At 40.8% G+C, this 16,623-nt stretch overlaps 1 protein-coding gene across 1 annotated transcript in view; it reads right to left on the bottom strand.

Annotated features, from left to right (window-relative positions):
* ptprt (protein tyrosine phosphatase receptor type T) overlaps positions 1-16,623 on the bottom strand; it is a 438,297-nt gene that overhangs the window by 329,381 nt on the left and 92,293 nt on the right. The window contains exons 3-4 of the mRNA XM_078247539.1: positions 2,164-2,324; positions 400-510 (exon numbers count right to left, since the gene is read on the bottom strand). Of these exons, the coding sequence (XP_078103665.1) occupies positions 400-510; positions 2,164-2,324 (272 nt within the window). The remainder of the gene's footprint in view (positions 1-399; positions 511-2,163; positions 2,325-16,623) is intronic.

A 16,623-nucleotide genomic window follows, 5' to 3' on the forward strand; every position in this document is an offset into this window, starting at 1 on the left:
GCAATTAAAAAGGCAAACCACCTCAGGCAGGACATTTGGAATATTACATATGGACATATTAAATTTCTGCATGACATACTGTAAGGGAGTGTAATTATAGATCTCAATCACATTAAAAGATTACTTTAATCTGGCTCATTTCGTTTTGGCTCAAGAATTAAATGATGCACAGCATTAGAAAAAGAAAGGTTGGCCTTATTATTGAAATACGTATATAGCCTACTGTATTATTGTTTTCGTCATGTATCATATGACATGCAATAAGCCTTTGCAAAAATGTTACTAATGGCTGTTCATGCCAGCAAAGACAGAAGATACATTTGTGTGTGTGTGTGTGTGTGTGTGTGTGTGTGTGTGTGTGTGTGTTCGTGTGCGTGTGCGTCTGCGTGTAAGTGTTACCTGATAGGAGTTCGGCCAGAATGTAGAAATGGCCAGCTCAGCCTTCACCCAGCCTTCAGTAACAGTATCAGAGGCGTTCCATACTGGGTTACCCTGAGCGCCTCCATTCACCTGCAGGCAGACAGTGAGAAAAGACAAAAAAAAGCATAAAAAAAGAGATTTAGTGGCTGAAAAGAGAAACCTCAAATCTTCTTTCAGTTTTCAGAAAGTAAAACTGGAGAATGTTTTACGATAAAGCCAAAATAAAGGTGTCATTTTTACTATTTAATAATTGTATCAATTATAATTAAACAAGATGATAATTACACCGATCTGTAGCTTCTGCCAGGGGCGTTGCTGGTGCTACTGTTTCTCTTGTAACTCTTGACTCCTTAATCTTCTGACATGTATTCCGTATTTATCAGTTTATTAATTAGTCTCTTACTTCACGCGTTGATTCTCCAATCCAGTGATGTGTTAATCCCCTTGCTCAGTCACTTACAGATCTTTGGCAATCCCTTTATGTCATGACTTATCTTTTCATCCCTTTCATCCATCTTTACATTCCCAGAGTTCACTAGTCTGTCCTTTCACACAACACTCACACCCTCCATCTACAGCTCTCTTTCAAGCTTGTTATTCTTTTTTGCCTGAAGATGGTCTAGTACCAAAACATTGCCTACTATTAAACTTTATATTTTTTTGCAAGTTAGACAGTGTGTGGGAGTTCATTTGCAAGCTTTTTTATTCTACCCATCTGTGACTTCAGACCATAATATGAAACATCTATCAATGTACACTTACACTCACAACCCTGGTTGCTATCCCTAATGTTTGTTTGTTTATTATAAAAATTTTTATGATTTCCTATACTTTACATGCATATGTGTCCATGCACACAAACACAATAACCAAGCTATGAAATGCAGTAGGGCTAACTTGATCCATATTAAAAGTAGGGCTGGGTATCGTTTAAAAAATAATCAATACCAATATCGTAAATTCGATACAGATTCCTGAACTGTACTTTTTTCAATACCAATTATTTTTAAAATCCATAGTAACATAAAGAAATTACAACATTACAGTACAAATCTTTTATTTTTCAGCTTTACAACGCACACTGTAGTCAAGCCGCTCAAAATACAGCAACACACACACACACACACACACACACACACACACACACACACACACACACACACACACACACACACACACACACGTGAGCCATCTCTGTGTGTGTAACGGAGAGTTTTTCCTGCCTGCCTCTACATCCTGTAGTGTTAGACAGCCAATCAGCAGCATTGTTAGATCTTGGTACAAGAATGCTGCATGTTTATTGGCTCACTGACGCTGATGAGATTGACTCCTAGGTATTAGAATTTGGTATTGAATGACGAGGCATTTTTCGATACTCAAAACTACGGAGGCACTTCCGTCGGTACCAAGCCCTAATTAAAAGGGAATATTTGAGGCCTGAATTTTCATGACGTCAGCCATTCTGCCTTCCTCTCTTTTTTCTCTCTCTCTCTGTCACTCTCTCTCTCTCACACACAAACACAACACACACACACACACACTTACGTTGCCGGAACACTCAATGCCCTAGGGCGAACTCCATCACTCTTTGACAGAAAACAGAGGTATGTTTGTTTAACTGTTTAATCTGTTCAGTCTATCACCCTCTTCATCTGTCAAACCATCCCTGCCTGTCAGTCAGTCGCTCTCTCACACTCACACACACACACACACACACACACACACACACACACACACACACACCTTGATGTAGACGTTGAGCGTGCCAGGGCTGGCTCCGTCCCGGCTGGACAGGGAGTACAGGAAGTCGATGCAGTGGGTGTCATTCTCCTTCAGGGTGGGCATGTAAAGGTGAGCCTTCTGCCCCGACGCCCGGCCCGACGCGTTCACCACCATGAACGAACCTACAGCCACAGAAACAGGACAGATACAGTTCAAATACGTTTAGAACAAAACAGGTGCACTTTAACATGGGGGATTTCTTCCACGGACAAGAGCAATGCTAGCAGATACTGTTTTAAAGAATGATTTCCAATCAATAAATTGAAATGATGTGATTTCAGTATTAGTTCAGCATGCTGTAAATCTGGTTCTGGTACACAAAGACAACAGAACAAACACGTGACAGATCAGGTCTAACCATCAATGAACCCTTGTGTTGTCTTCCCGTCGACCCTGTCGTGTTTGTTTACACGTACCCGTGTACATATGCCGTCAATGCCGTCAAGAGCATGCCAAACCTGAAGGTGGCAGTGTAACGAGAAGCTCAAGCCCACGTTAGCCAATCAGAATCCCGAAAATAGCAACAACAGCAAGGAATCACTTCCTCTCTCTTCTCTTCCTCACGTCCTCTGCTGCCTAAACCTCTTTGTCTCAGTTTACATGCAAACATGCAAACAAAGTTTTCCAAAATCTCCACTCTAGTTTTTCGAAAGAATCGTTTTCAGAGGCGAATTCTCAGTTTTTCGTGTAAACGAAAGGCACAAACTCAGGAAAATATCTCCGTTTTTCCAAATAACCATGTACGTATAAACGTTTGTTCACGTTTTGTCACTTTTGCCGTTTGTTTCTGCGCTTTTCTTGACGTTTTTTTTTTTCAACGTTCTTTTATCAGTTTTTTTCTTCAAATGCTATAAAATTGATTAAAACACCCAATGAAAGAAGTGAACTGGTCATTTATTTTACTTGTGAAGAGCGTTGTAGGGAACCATCCACGTTATTTTTTTTGGGATAATTCAGTTGAAAGAAACCCAAATTTCTGACATAGAAAGTTTTTGAAAATGGGTCAAATTAACAACCAAACATCAAAAGATTAAAAAAAAGAAAAAAAAGTAATGCAAATAAATGAATTAATTAATAAAAACTAACAAAAATAATAAGGTGCTTGAGCTTCCTTCCTTATTGACAACTCCATTTTTCGATAAACTCATCTGTGCCTTAAAAATGAACTTGTTTCTTTCTAACAAAAAAAATAAAAAATAAAAAATAAAAAAGATGTCTGGTTCTGGTAGTTTCCATTGTTTCTGCCATTCCAGTAAAGCCATAGTCATACAGTGTTAGGGCCCTGATAGAACCAGAGTGGATCACATCACTCCATGTCTGAGATCTTTACACTGGCTTCCTTTCTCGTAGAGAATTTACATCAAAATACCACTGTTGGTTTATAAAGCAGCAAAACGGTTTAGGGCCAAAATACATTTCTGACCTACTTCTACATTATGAACCACCCAGACCTCTCAGGTCGTCTGGGACACGTCTGCTTTCTGTCCCCAGAGTCAGAACTAAACAGGGGGAAGCAGTGTTCAGTTTTTATGCACCACATATGTGGAACAAACTCCCAGAAAACTGCAACTCTCTGGGCCAGATGTACGTACATTTGGGAATGTAGCGTTATCAGCGCCATGGCCAACCCGCAGAAAGCGCACGCTGTGATACTTCAGCTTACGTCGTATTTACAAAACCTGCAGTTCATCGGGTAATCAGCGCCTTTCTCCGCCCACTATACCGTAAATTGAGCTGTAGCAAAGCGTCAAGTACTTGTGCTATGATACGGCTGAGCGCAGACTACGATATTCCCACTGCTGATGCTGTGACGGTTTGAAATGATCCTGATGCCAATATTTGTAATGTAGCCATGCTTTTACGCGCACGTTGCGAAACAAATACGCCTGAAGTGGGCGCAAAAGGCCCTCTGTTCTTTTAAATCAAGGCTGAAGACTTTACTTTCCTTTTTTTTGTTCTTGCACTGCAACTTATATTTATACGTCTTATTTAATTTTAACAAATGTTTTTAATTGTTTTCAACTGCTCATTATTGTTTCATGTACAACACTTTGATTGCCTTGTTCCTGAAATGTGCTATACAAAAAAAGCTGCCTTCCCTTGCCTTGATACAGTCCAAATCAGACTTGGACACTCATGCATCTGTGTTTACTTGTGATATTGGCTGTGATATTGAGCTACATGAAAATGTCTCTGGCATCTGCAATCAACTCAAATTAGTAAAATGTGCCTAGGCTCGTGCACAGCGCGCGCACACTATGCTTGTTACACACACACACACACACACAGGGAAGCGCAGCAGCACACAAACATGCGAAAGATTACAAATAAAAGGATTACGGTACAAATCCGCCATCATAATAGCAAAGTGCCAAGGTACAAACGCGCCTGGCTTTTAAAGGGAATGGGAGATGACTCTGATTGGTTTATTGCATGTTACGCCCAAAACACACACCTATGAATTAATGAAGACACTAAGTACAACCCTTTTGAACCATGCGCCCGGCGCACAGACCCTTTTTTCTGCTGTCAAACTAGCCACTACTAAAAAGTGGATTTGGACACGCCCTAAACGCACCTGTGCCAGGCGCATCACGCCGTGTGCTTAGATCGTTAAAATAGGGCCCCTAGTGTTTGTCTTCTTCTCTTAATACGGTATAGTGCCCTTGATCAGCAGGTTGCAAAACTGATTAGAGTGCTGTTTCTGTTTAGAAGCAGGGTCCGACCAGTTTTCCTGCCATCATTTCTTTTGCAGTACAGATCAGCATCTTCCTGATTGATGAGCGTTTTTTTTTTTTTTTTTTACTTTCCACTGCACCAGAGGTCTGCTGCAAATACAGTTTGTAAGTATAATTTTCTAAAGGACTGCTGTGCTGTAGAAACGGTCGACCAGGTTCGTGCGACATTCGGCTGTCGCTCGATGCAGCAAAAAGAAGCAAAAACAACTCGAGCTCTTTAATGCACTGGAGCTGTATATCAGCGTCTTAATGCATCCACGCCCCGAGGGTTCAGAACCACGGCGTAAAACACATTTTCCCTGTAGACTCGTGGTTTAAGTGTGTTTTAGTCTCTGCTTTATGGCACAGGATGGAGCGTTTATGGGTCGGCCGGCTCCATTTGGCTGACTGCCATCAGCCAGACTGAGAGCTAGAAGTGACTGGGAGACTATTTGGCAAGAGAGTGGCAGAGGAGAGATACTGAATCAAGCAGGTGTGTCTGTGCAACTCTAACAGTGCCTGTGTGCGCATGGTCGCTCGGTTGCATAGGTGTGAAAGTGTCCCGAATTAATGTAGAATGAAAGAGAGAAAATGGGTGTGTGGCGGACAGCAGCTTAAGAATAAGTTTGGACTCTCTAACTTTACCTTGAGTACGGTTCAAATCTCTCTGTTTTTCATTGTGTTGGAACTATAGATGCATATAAGCGGAAGAAACCCTGCTCCTGTGTACCGATTCAGAAAATAAAACCATACTGATTTCTTTTGCCTTACATTTCTGCTTTGTTATAGTTTTTCCCAAAAATGGAAATGTTTGGATTTAGAAGTCAGCCAGAACACTCTTTTTATACACTCTACATGCTACATTTATGGTTCAAGGCAGAATTCTATTATGTAAATTCTATCATATACATAATGATAATACATTGAAGTCAAGTACAAAATACAATAAACATTTACACATTTGTTCATTCAATTACTGATGCGTTTTACTAGAAACTGTTGCCTGGACGGCATGACATTTGGATTTAAAAGGTCAGTGCAGTGACTTTTGAAGAGGAAGGAGTGTGCAGAGGAAGCAAAAACTTGGAGCCACACATGACTTGAACTACTGTACTTGTGAGGACAGGTATTAACTTACTTTCAATTGCTGCAGGCTGACCTTAACTAACTGTTAATTGTCACAATTTAACCTTTTGTAACAACAAATGATTACACTTTGATTGCAATTCAGTGTTCACACTTTGGTTTGGGCACCGGAGAGGGGACAACCTTTTAACTTTTATGTTGTGTTCCTACCCCTATAGACGAGGGCATAACACACACACACACACACAACACTATATTAGGTGGCTAAAAGAGATTCCATCCATCACTTCTATCTTGGCTAAATGGAGCTAATACACAGCAGCACAGTGTGTTTGTGTGTGTTTGTGTGCATACGCATGTACTCTATATGTGTGTCTGTGTGTATCAATATTGTTGAAGTTATATTACTGTGGGGTTGCCTGGCCTGGCAGTGGTGTGTGTGTGTGTGTGTGTGTGTGTGTGTGTGTGTGTGTGTGTGGCAAAGTAATCTAGCCTGGGTCAGGTCTTTCCACAGCAAAACTGATTACATTTCTTATTCACACCTAGCACACACATGTACACGCAAACCCACCTATCCACCCACACACACACATACTCACCCTCCCACACACACACACACACACACCCACCCTCCCTCCCACACACACACACACACACACACACACACACACACACGCCAACACCACTCTCCACCCACTTCTCTAAATCCATAAAGCTCTGCTCTGTACATTTCTTTTTAAAGGGATTGTTTCATTTAAAATTCTATTTTTAAATACAGTTGACTTAAATCAACTCGACAGCCATGGGTGTGATGTTTGTTACTCACAGACTCTTCTCACCATGACAACTTGGGGGAAGCAGAAGTGTTACAATGCAAGTACAAGCAGAAAACACACGTGCACATACATTTATGCATATACACCAATGACACGGTACCAAACAGGTGCACTTGGACCTAACATGCAAAACACACACTCATACATACACATCAAAAAAGTGTCAATCTATTTCAAGGCCCATTTCCAATAGTAAAATATCACTCGCACACAGTGTCACACACAGTAAGAAACACACACAACACTCATTTCACACGTTGTTTCCCAGCTGTGGGATCAGAGAGAAGCAATCTGTTGACGTGAGAAAATCTGATGAATCTGTCTTCCATGTCAAGACACACACACACACACACACACACACACACACACACACACACACAAACATACACACATCAAAATAACTGGGTCAACTCAGTGCAACAAACGTTACAGCACATACTGCCATGCGAGACCAGCTGTTTTCAAAAATACTGTTGAGATTTTGCTTTTATTTCTCCAAAGCCGTCTTCATCAAAAGACAGCAGCAGCCTCAACTGTGTCTTTCAGCCACTGAAGTGCCTTTGAGCCCAGCATTTAACCCCCAGCTGCTGTGGTGTATCTGCACAGTACTGTTGGTCTGTTAAGAATATTATAGTGTCAGTGTACATTGAATGAATAAAGGCTCAAAATGCAGTATGTCTCTCTAACAGTGTGATTTCAGCAGCAGCTAAAAGAAGGCTCACACATACTTGTCACGAAAGTGATACACAGTGTTGAATCTATTGTAATTTGGCCTGAGACACACACACACACACACACACACACACACACACACACACACACACACTACTCAAACACATACTAAAGTTCACCATGAGCATACTTCCAGATGTAGACTTTAGTAAGTTTTTAAGTCAATATAGTTTAGGTTAAAAAGTTGGTAAAATGTAAATGCATTGATGAATTTAAAATACACTGTGATACTTTGGTGTGATTACAGTAAATAAATGAGCGGACAATAGTTTCTTTGTTACACCAGTGGTTTTGTCACTGCTGTTGTTTCTCAAAAGTAGACAAACGTTTTTACATCTAAGCCTGTTTTCTTGCTGTAAAAAGGAAACCTGTGCGTTGGTCGAAGTTTTACTCTTTGAGATGAACATTTTAATGAATTTCACACTGCGCTCTTTACAACTACATACAGTATTAATGTGACACCTAAACCAACTGAAGAGAAAAATGAATAAATAAATAAAACGCTCCCAGATGTTGTTTGTACAAGCAGAAATTACGACCTCTGTTTAAGTTTCTTGTGTCGGTGCCCTCTAGTGGCCGTGGTTATGATGTCGGCAGCAAAACAGGCGACAAGTAGGGTGTAAAAGTATAAGAGCGCCAAATTTCTACATAAACAGACAGGTTGGGGTAGAGCTGTAATCGGGCCTTAAAAGTTAGGCCCGACAAGGCCCCGAGCCCGACAAGTACATTTTGATTGACAGCTTTTTAAAAGCCCGAACCCGTTTACAGCCCGACATTATTTAAATGTGCGCACGGCATCACCCACTGGCTCATTATTCTCATTATGCACATGGTCAAAAGTTTTCCACACCTCAGACTTGCTTTCTTTGCCGGTGCAACGTAACGCACGTAATCACCAGAGGCCAGCCTCCGATTCACCTCCTCAGCATCAATTTCCGCGCTAATCAAAACGCATCACCTGACCGCTCATTTACCACACAAGCCCGAGCCCGGCCCGAGCCAGTGAAAAAATGATAGAAATTAAGACAGAACCCGTCGGGTCCCGTCAGGTTTGGGCAAAGATCTTCAGCTCTAGGTTGGGGTGGTGGAAAAGTCAAACAAACACAGGACTTTCACCCAGTAGAGCAGGGTTTGAGTCCCATTTAAAAACAATTATTGAACAGTGAGTTTTTTAACTTCACGTTCTGCGTCGTGTGCATAACCTTCAGGAAGTGAAGTAACGTTGGATTTTAGCCCAAACCACCATCTTTTTTGCTAGACCTTCTTTTTTCTTATTTTGCTTGGAAGTAGTTTTGGTGCCAAAACATAACCAAACTGTGACCATTCTCTGGTTTAGACATGAGGTTGTAGTTCCTGCCACCGCTAGGGGCGCTATTTTATGAAACACTCCTGTGGGTCTTATTAGAGGGTAGGGAACAAAGGACCCATGTCGTCGTATGGTTTGGAGGACTTGTTGGGAGTTTGCATGTTCTCCTCTGTGTGACTTCCCTCCCACCATAAAGACATGTCCTAATTAGTTAGGATGGGCTAAATGCAGAGGATATATTCCTTGTACGTGTAAAAATGTACTTGGCAAATACTTTTTACATATATATGTAATTGTTAGCTAAATCATTTCAATTTGAATGTTAAATGAGAAAAAAGGAGTGAGCGTAGAATTATGGAAGGAAGGAAAGGGAAGTAAGAGAGGAAGGAGGAAAGGAAGTAACGAGAAGGAGACAGGAAAGGCATGAGGAAAGAGACAATACAGGAGCATCAGCTGTGGTGCAGACGTGACTCGAGCCGGATGACAACACTGTCGTAGGGTGAAATGACTCATCTTCATCATCGTCGCCATGAAAGGCATGGCAAAGGGAATCACTGGAGCCAGACACACAGACATCACATTGGTCCTCGGCCCATTTCACACATTTAGTACACACGATTCCCCCTGAGGTCTCACACACACACACACACACACACACACACACACACCTGTGCTGGAACCCATATGTTCTGTGTCCTGAATGGGTAATGGCCCTGCATCATCATCAACATCATTGTCATCAACATCATCACACACAAACATAGGCTATAGGTAAATCCCATAATTAAAGCTGCAGGGATCCTCTCATCCTCTTCATGCCCTGATTGTTCCTGCTCATTTGATTTTCTGCCAACACTCACGTTCATTTACCTTTATTTCCATCTCAATCTATCTAACCTACATCATCCATCCATCTCTCTGGCTGTCTTTCCACTGTATCGATTCCCCTCTCTCTTTGAAACCTCTGTTTCTCCTTTTCCTTCCTTCATTCCTGCCTTTATCATTGTTACTTGTTATTTATTACCTTTAGATGTATTTTCAGAAGTGTGTCTATACCCTGTATCTATCTTTACTGCAATCAACTATTAAAACACATGTCCCATCATTTGCATGTTGTGTGCCCAACTTAGATGGCTGTATATTTTGTGTTGTTTGGATTTTTGGTTGTGTATTGTGCTTAAGGGGGCTGTGTTTGTGTGTTTGTATATATGCTGTTTTCCCATTGTTGGGATGTCTCCTGGAGCATTATTTGTGGGAGGTTTAACTTTGGTTGATATTTACGTATTGTGCTGTTAGATAATGTTGGGTTAACATGCCGGAATGTTTGGTTTGTGGTTAGTTTATTCTTTAATTCCTAGATGAATGTAGAAACCAGGTTAACGGTACAATCTGCTTCAGGCTGTTCTCATGAACCATTAGTACATATAAGTAATGCATTGTAATTTGTATGTATTTATTACTGTCGGCTGCTAGCTAGCTAGCAACGCTAGCAGCAGAGAATAGAAGCCATCAGGCAAGTGCTATATAAATAAACTCCTGGTGTACTTACAAACCTTCCAATGCCTCATTTAATGAGTACAGAACCTATTTGTACTACTGCAGAAGTTTGGTACCATTCCATGCATTATTAGTGGGGTAATTTACAAGATACACAGTTGGTTCCATTAGCGCCTGCACTAAGCCATTCGGCTGATAGCGCTAACTCGCCCAATGTTAGACCAAGGGAAAAAAGCTTATGGGGGGTTGTTTGGCTCGAGGTGATGGTGCAAAGGACCCTAGGGTGAAATTACTCCAAACCATCCATTTAACTGTAATGTGACCAGTTGTCACGTGACCAGCCGGCGGTCGTCTAATTCTATAGGATATCATACGAATTGGTGTGCATACGTTTTGTACGATATCATACAAACGTTGACTGCTTCAATGAATGCTACTGCCGTTCAGATCGCTTCACAGGTCTTTTTTTTTTTTACATTGCTATTCTATATGTTCAGAACTTCCCCACCCTTTGTTTCTTCAAAGGTGGTAAAAGCTGATGGTTTAGTTATTTCAACAATATGTGAAAATGCCTTTTGGGTTCAAATGTGATGTGAATAGCTAACACATTCTCACTCCTATCACGTAAAGTACAGACGCTTGGTCAGGTGCCTTTGGCGTTGTTATTAACGCTAAAAGTCTCCTTTAGCGTCAGAACTAAACGTGCTTGGTCGGGTATACTTTCGGGGTCACTTTTGACGCAGTTGGGTTTAGGGAAAGATCGCTTATAAAAGGTACATTTCTGTGACACGCGGGACAAGAACCCCAGTCGCCGGGGTAAAAGTCCTGTGTTGTTTGACCCATCCACCACCCCAACCTATCTCCCTACACGGAATTTCGACCTTTCATACTACTCGCTACCGTTGTCGCTCTTAATACTACGCCATCTTACAGTGCTGCTGCTCTGCCCGGTGCGTTCAACACACACGCTGAAGGGTGCTTTTTGCATCATATCTGACGCTGAGGGCCACTGCCCAAGCGTCCGTATTTTACGAGTTGGGAGTGAGAACGGGTTGAAATAGCATATAGTGTCAATAGTGACTTTTACAGCTACATAAATAAGTTTCCTCCACCCCACAATCCTTTTTTTCTGTTATCTGTTATCTTTTGTTATCTCGTATCATCAAACTGGTCCTATTCGTCTGTCTCTTAGCTTTGTAGTACTCTGATAAGTGACAAATCAATATTTGAAGCGTCATTTTCAGAGCAATGGTCCAAAACATAAATGCAAACAACTCAATCATCTGTCGGAATGTGAGTACGTGCTGTGTGCTCTCTTCCTTGGTTTCGTCCTCTACATCCTCCTTTCTGTCCCCTCCATCTCTGTCCGTCCCTTTTTTTTTTTTTTATCCATTCATAATCCATCCTTCTCTCTCCCTCAGCCCTTCGGTCTCTCTCTATCATCAGTGGCTTGTAAACACAGACACCTCACCATTAGAGTGAAATTTACTTTTAATATTAGCCAAAAGAAAAAGCTTTTAAAGCATCAAAATCTAATTAATTTACCCCTATTACAGCAAATGGAGCAGGTGGTGTGTCTGAAAGTGTGTGTGCATTTGTGTGTGCATGTGTGCCTGGGGGATTTTGTCACTCTTCACAAACCTCATAAATAGCTTCCATAATGCTTTGTGCATTGGTTTACATTGCGGTTGGCTGGCTCTCTTCATTTGTACTAAATACAAAAGCTGAATTTTGACACTTCGCCAACACCTAGTGGCAAAGACATCCCATTGTCAAAGCAAATGTTGGCATGTGTTCGAAAAAGAGAAGGGGAGCTCGTGGGATGATTAAAGCTCCAACACCGAGAGGGTGAGGTTCAATTCCCACCAGGGCAGCACGTCTTAGGATGTATTTTTCTTTAAAGGTTCCATATTATCCTCATTTTCAGGTTTATACTTGTATTTTGGGTTTCTACTAGAACGTTTGTATGCTTTAATGTTCAAAAAACATTATTATTATCATACTGTACGTCGGATTATACCTGTATTCACTAGGGCTGGGTTAAAATAATCGATTCTCCCATAGAAATCAATCTTTGTTTGAGTGATCTGATATTGATTAATTAAATCCCAAAATCAATCTTTTAATATATGTCTTTTCACCATGGATGTATAACCCACCATAAACATTTTGGGGGTCAATTCTTAATGTAAGCATTCACCTGGTGCATTATACACAATATTTGAGGGTTTCTTCTTGCTTGTACAATTTACAGCACAAGTTATCTGAGAATCTCTTTAAATGAGGGGCCGTTGTGAATCAGAATCAAATTGATTCAGGAAATCATTGCCGTTAACCAGCCCTCTGTCTGAACTGCTCCGTTTTAGCGCCTATCTCTTTAAAACCCCCTCCCGAAAAAGCCCAGTCTGCTCTGATTGGTCATCTGTCATTGCAGCCGGGGAATGACTGTAACGGCACTTTTAACCTATACTGTATATAGGATAGTTGTGACATCACAACTGTGCGAGTCCTGGCGGCTCGTTTAAAGGCACAGTTTCCGAATACAGGCTGTGTGCATTTCTCTGTGGACTGAGCAGCTTGATACTTCGCAGTATTTGTATAGCACATCCACATGCTTTATAATAAAAAAAGACATAGAAATCTCACTTTTTACAATATGGGGCCTTTAACGATTTGCATAAAAGCCTCCACAAAATAACACAGGTAGGATTGTGTTTGTGCTGTATACATAAAAATCTAATTTATTTTGCATGTAATCTACATTTCAATCAAAGGACATAATGTATTCTCAGCACCCTGAAGAAGAAGAAGAAGAAACAAAACTTTCTATCTACATAAACTTTTTACAAAACAAGGGCGTTTTGAGGTTCAGACATGAACGCAGTTTGTGCAACAAAGCAGAAAGAAGCGCAGACTAAATCATCCTTTAATAGATCAATTACATCCTCAGATTTTCTGTTGAAACACGACGTAGATGCAAGATGTTCACAGCGTACAATGTGCTGAAATGGCTCCCTGGGGTCTCTGCTCAAAGCGTTCTGGTTTTTTTGGCTGTGTAGCTCTTAAATCCCTCTTTCATTCTCCTTATCGAATGTTTTGTGTCTGTCGTGTTTTGGATTAAGATGTCCTCTGAGCGAGGCTCTCTTGCGGTTCTATAAGCATCTAAGAGCGCGGTTTACATTTGTAATTTCAACGGGGTTTTTGAAATCCAGTGATAGAGATGTGATTTGATGGTGTAGTAAGACAGTGTGTGTCCACATGTGGCCTGGAAATGTCTATCACACAGCTTCCTGGCTGTTTTTTTTGTTGTTGGTTTTTTACTTCATCTTACTGTTCTGTCTACTTTTCTTATCTACCAACTCTTCTCTGTAGCTTTATAAGGCTTGTTATTCCAGTGTGTCTGATTAGTTACCAGAACTTGTCAGTGAATGTTCAGGCGCTGTGATTTGTGAGTGTATATTAAGTAGTGCTGTGGTAAGAATTGCAAACCCATGCTCTCCGCAGGCCAGTCTGCATTATGATGCTACGATCACAACACAGGATTACATGCAGGGAGCATTGTCTGGAACTAGTAACAAATATTAGTTCAAATTATAAATAAAGAACACCCTTAGGACCAAAGGCTTACTTCATTCACTAGTGAGCCCTTTATCTTTCCACAATATATGTGAATAGTGTAGAGTCCATTATAACATATTACATACTGTATATTCTAGTCTAGTTTGATGTGTTAAAGATGTAAATGTACTCAACGTGCACATAATGGTCACGTTATAAGTGCTGCAAGTGTTTAATTATATATATATATATATATATATATATATATATATATATATATATATATATATATATACATATATATATAATAACACCCAAACTGCTTGACTTCTTTCTGTCTCCTATTAAGTCAAGTCAAGTTTATTTGTATAGCCCATTATTGGGAACAATGTGGGCTTTAAAAGGCTCACAACTTCAATAGTTTCCCGACGCAGCCGAAGACAAGGAATCCTCCTCAAAAACGTCAGAGTGGGTCTATCAAGAACGTGGGGTAGGGTAAGTAGCTTTATAGTCTGGATTAACGGAAGTTAATAAAAAAAGCCAGACAGGCTTTGCCCTTCACCTTCCGCTCTTTGTCGGTTGCCGTTCTCAAAATCCCTTCGCTATGCGAAACACATTTCGAGCTAGCAAGCTACATGCTGAAAATGTTTTTGGGACCTATTGGTGGGTTTGCTTTGGACGAAGTACACACGGCGATATACTGTTAAGAGCAAATGAGGTTTAACCATGTATCCAGCTAATTTAACTTTAGCTCACCTTACTGTATTGTGTGAACAGTTAACTTTATTTATTTACTTCAGTACGTGGCGTTTTCTTTTGCGGGGTGCAAATGTTTCACCAAAACAAGTTCCTTCCCAAGATTATTCTGCAGATCCACCGTAGCTTTGCCGGAGCTTAGCGCCACCCAAGACAATTGTGATTGGTTTAAAGAAATGCAAACAACCCAGAGTGTTTTTTTCCTCCTATCCCAGAATGTATGTGTGGTGTAGCCAGACCTCGCTCCACAGCGCTGTGGAAATAGGTCTGGCAATGCGAGACTAGTAGCTTTATGATGGATTGGAGCGGCTTAGATGCAAAAAAATAAAAGTAACAAAGTGGTTATACTGGGAAGCTACGTGATGTGAACGTAAAGCTGGATGTTGCTAAAAACAAGCATCAGAGCTAAATAGAACTCCATTTCCCCGCATTTCCAAATGTTAATTAGGCTCACAGGTGGGTATAAAGATGCTGAGGAGGAGATATGGTCTAACCACAGAGGTTGATTATGAATGAGTTAAGGGACCCTGAAGGGAAACTATCTGGATCAGATACAGGAACATGTTGCCAGCTGGCTGCTCCATCTGAAGCACCTCAGCCCTCTACACAGACTCAAATCAGCATATTGAAGTGAATAGATGCGTCCTTTGTCTGTGTGTCAGTTGAAGAGTGTGTGTATCTACCCAATTAATTAATAGACAGACTAGTTAACAATCAGCAAAATGTAACTTCTCAATTAAGGACCTGTCAATCATGCACATAATGTAGGGTCAGGGCTTGACAGTAACAGTTGCCAGGTTGGCAACCATTTTGAGAAATTAGAAATCCATTTTTGGCCTTTGGTTGCCATTAGTGGCAACCACTTTTTTACATGTAAAAAAAAAATAGCAAACAGCAAAATGTGCGCGCCAAAATATTTGTGGGACCAGGCAACTCTGCATGTGCGTGCAGTTATCTACTTTAGAGACCGAAAATTATGTTGTTTGACTTGAAAAGTTTGAACCATCAACATCACTAATTCAACTGACAAAGAACCAGATGAACCGGAACAAAATAAAACAAACAGGACATTTGTGAAGTCTATGTAAAGAATATCATGAAGGCAATGCATTCCAGCATCTTTAAGCTGGACGCAAGTATTTTATATAGCAGAAATTGAAGGTTGGACACATACTACAAAAAATTGTTTTGGTTACTGTAATAACACTTTTATTCTCTTATTTCACATGTTCATCATTAAGCTGGCTGTATCTGGATAGTATCTTAATTACTTAAAGTATAAGGTGACTAAAAATGGCAATCATAATTTCAGTTTCAGCAATCAAAAGCTGATGCCTGGTGGCCAGCCTGGCGACAGTTTTTGTTAGTCAGTTAGTGTTGAGCCCTGAGCGTATTAGCAAAATGCATTTATACAACAAAACCGGTTGGGGGCAGCAGTAGCTCAGTCCATGGGGACTTGGCTTGGGGTTCTTAGGCGCCCTTAAGCAAGGCACCCCCAACTGCTTCGAGTGCCGACTATGTGGCAGCCCCTTCGCTAGGACAACTCTCCATTAATGCATGTCTATGGTTCCTGTGTGTGTATATTACAGGTCTATGTGTGTATCAGAATGTAAAAAATGAATTTCCCCATTGAGGGATTAATAAAGTGTTTCTTTCTTTGTATTCCCCTCAGAAGAAAACAATAAGATTTTGTGATCTGATGCACCTATCAGCAGGATTACATCCTTTGTGAGTGTAATGGAAGGCAATATCAAACAACCTATTTTATTTTTTAGGTTGGACCTAGTCTTGCATTACCAGACCCTTCACAGAGCTGCGGACAAGGGTCTGGCTAGTCCACACAACATTCTGGGAAAGGAAAAGAATGTGCTCTGGTTTATTGGCATTTCTTTAAACCAATCACAATCGTCATGGGCAGTGCTAAGTGCCGCAC

This window comes from Sander vitreus, chromosome 4 (genome assembly GCF_031162955.1).
Source record: "Sander vitreus isolate 19-12246 chromosome 4, sanVit1, whole genome shotgun sequence".
Taxonomy (NCBI): domain Eukaryota; kingdom Metazoa; phylum Chordata; class Actinopteri; order Perciformes; family Percidae; genus Sander; species Sander vitreus.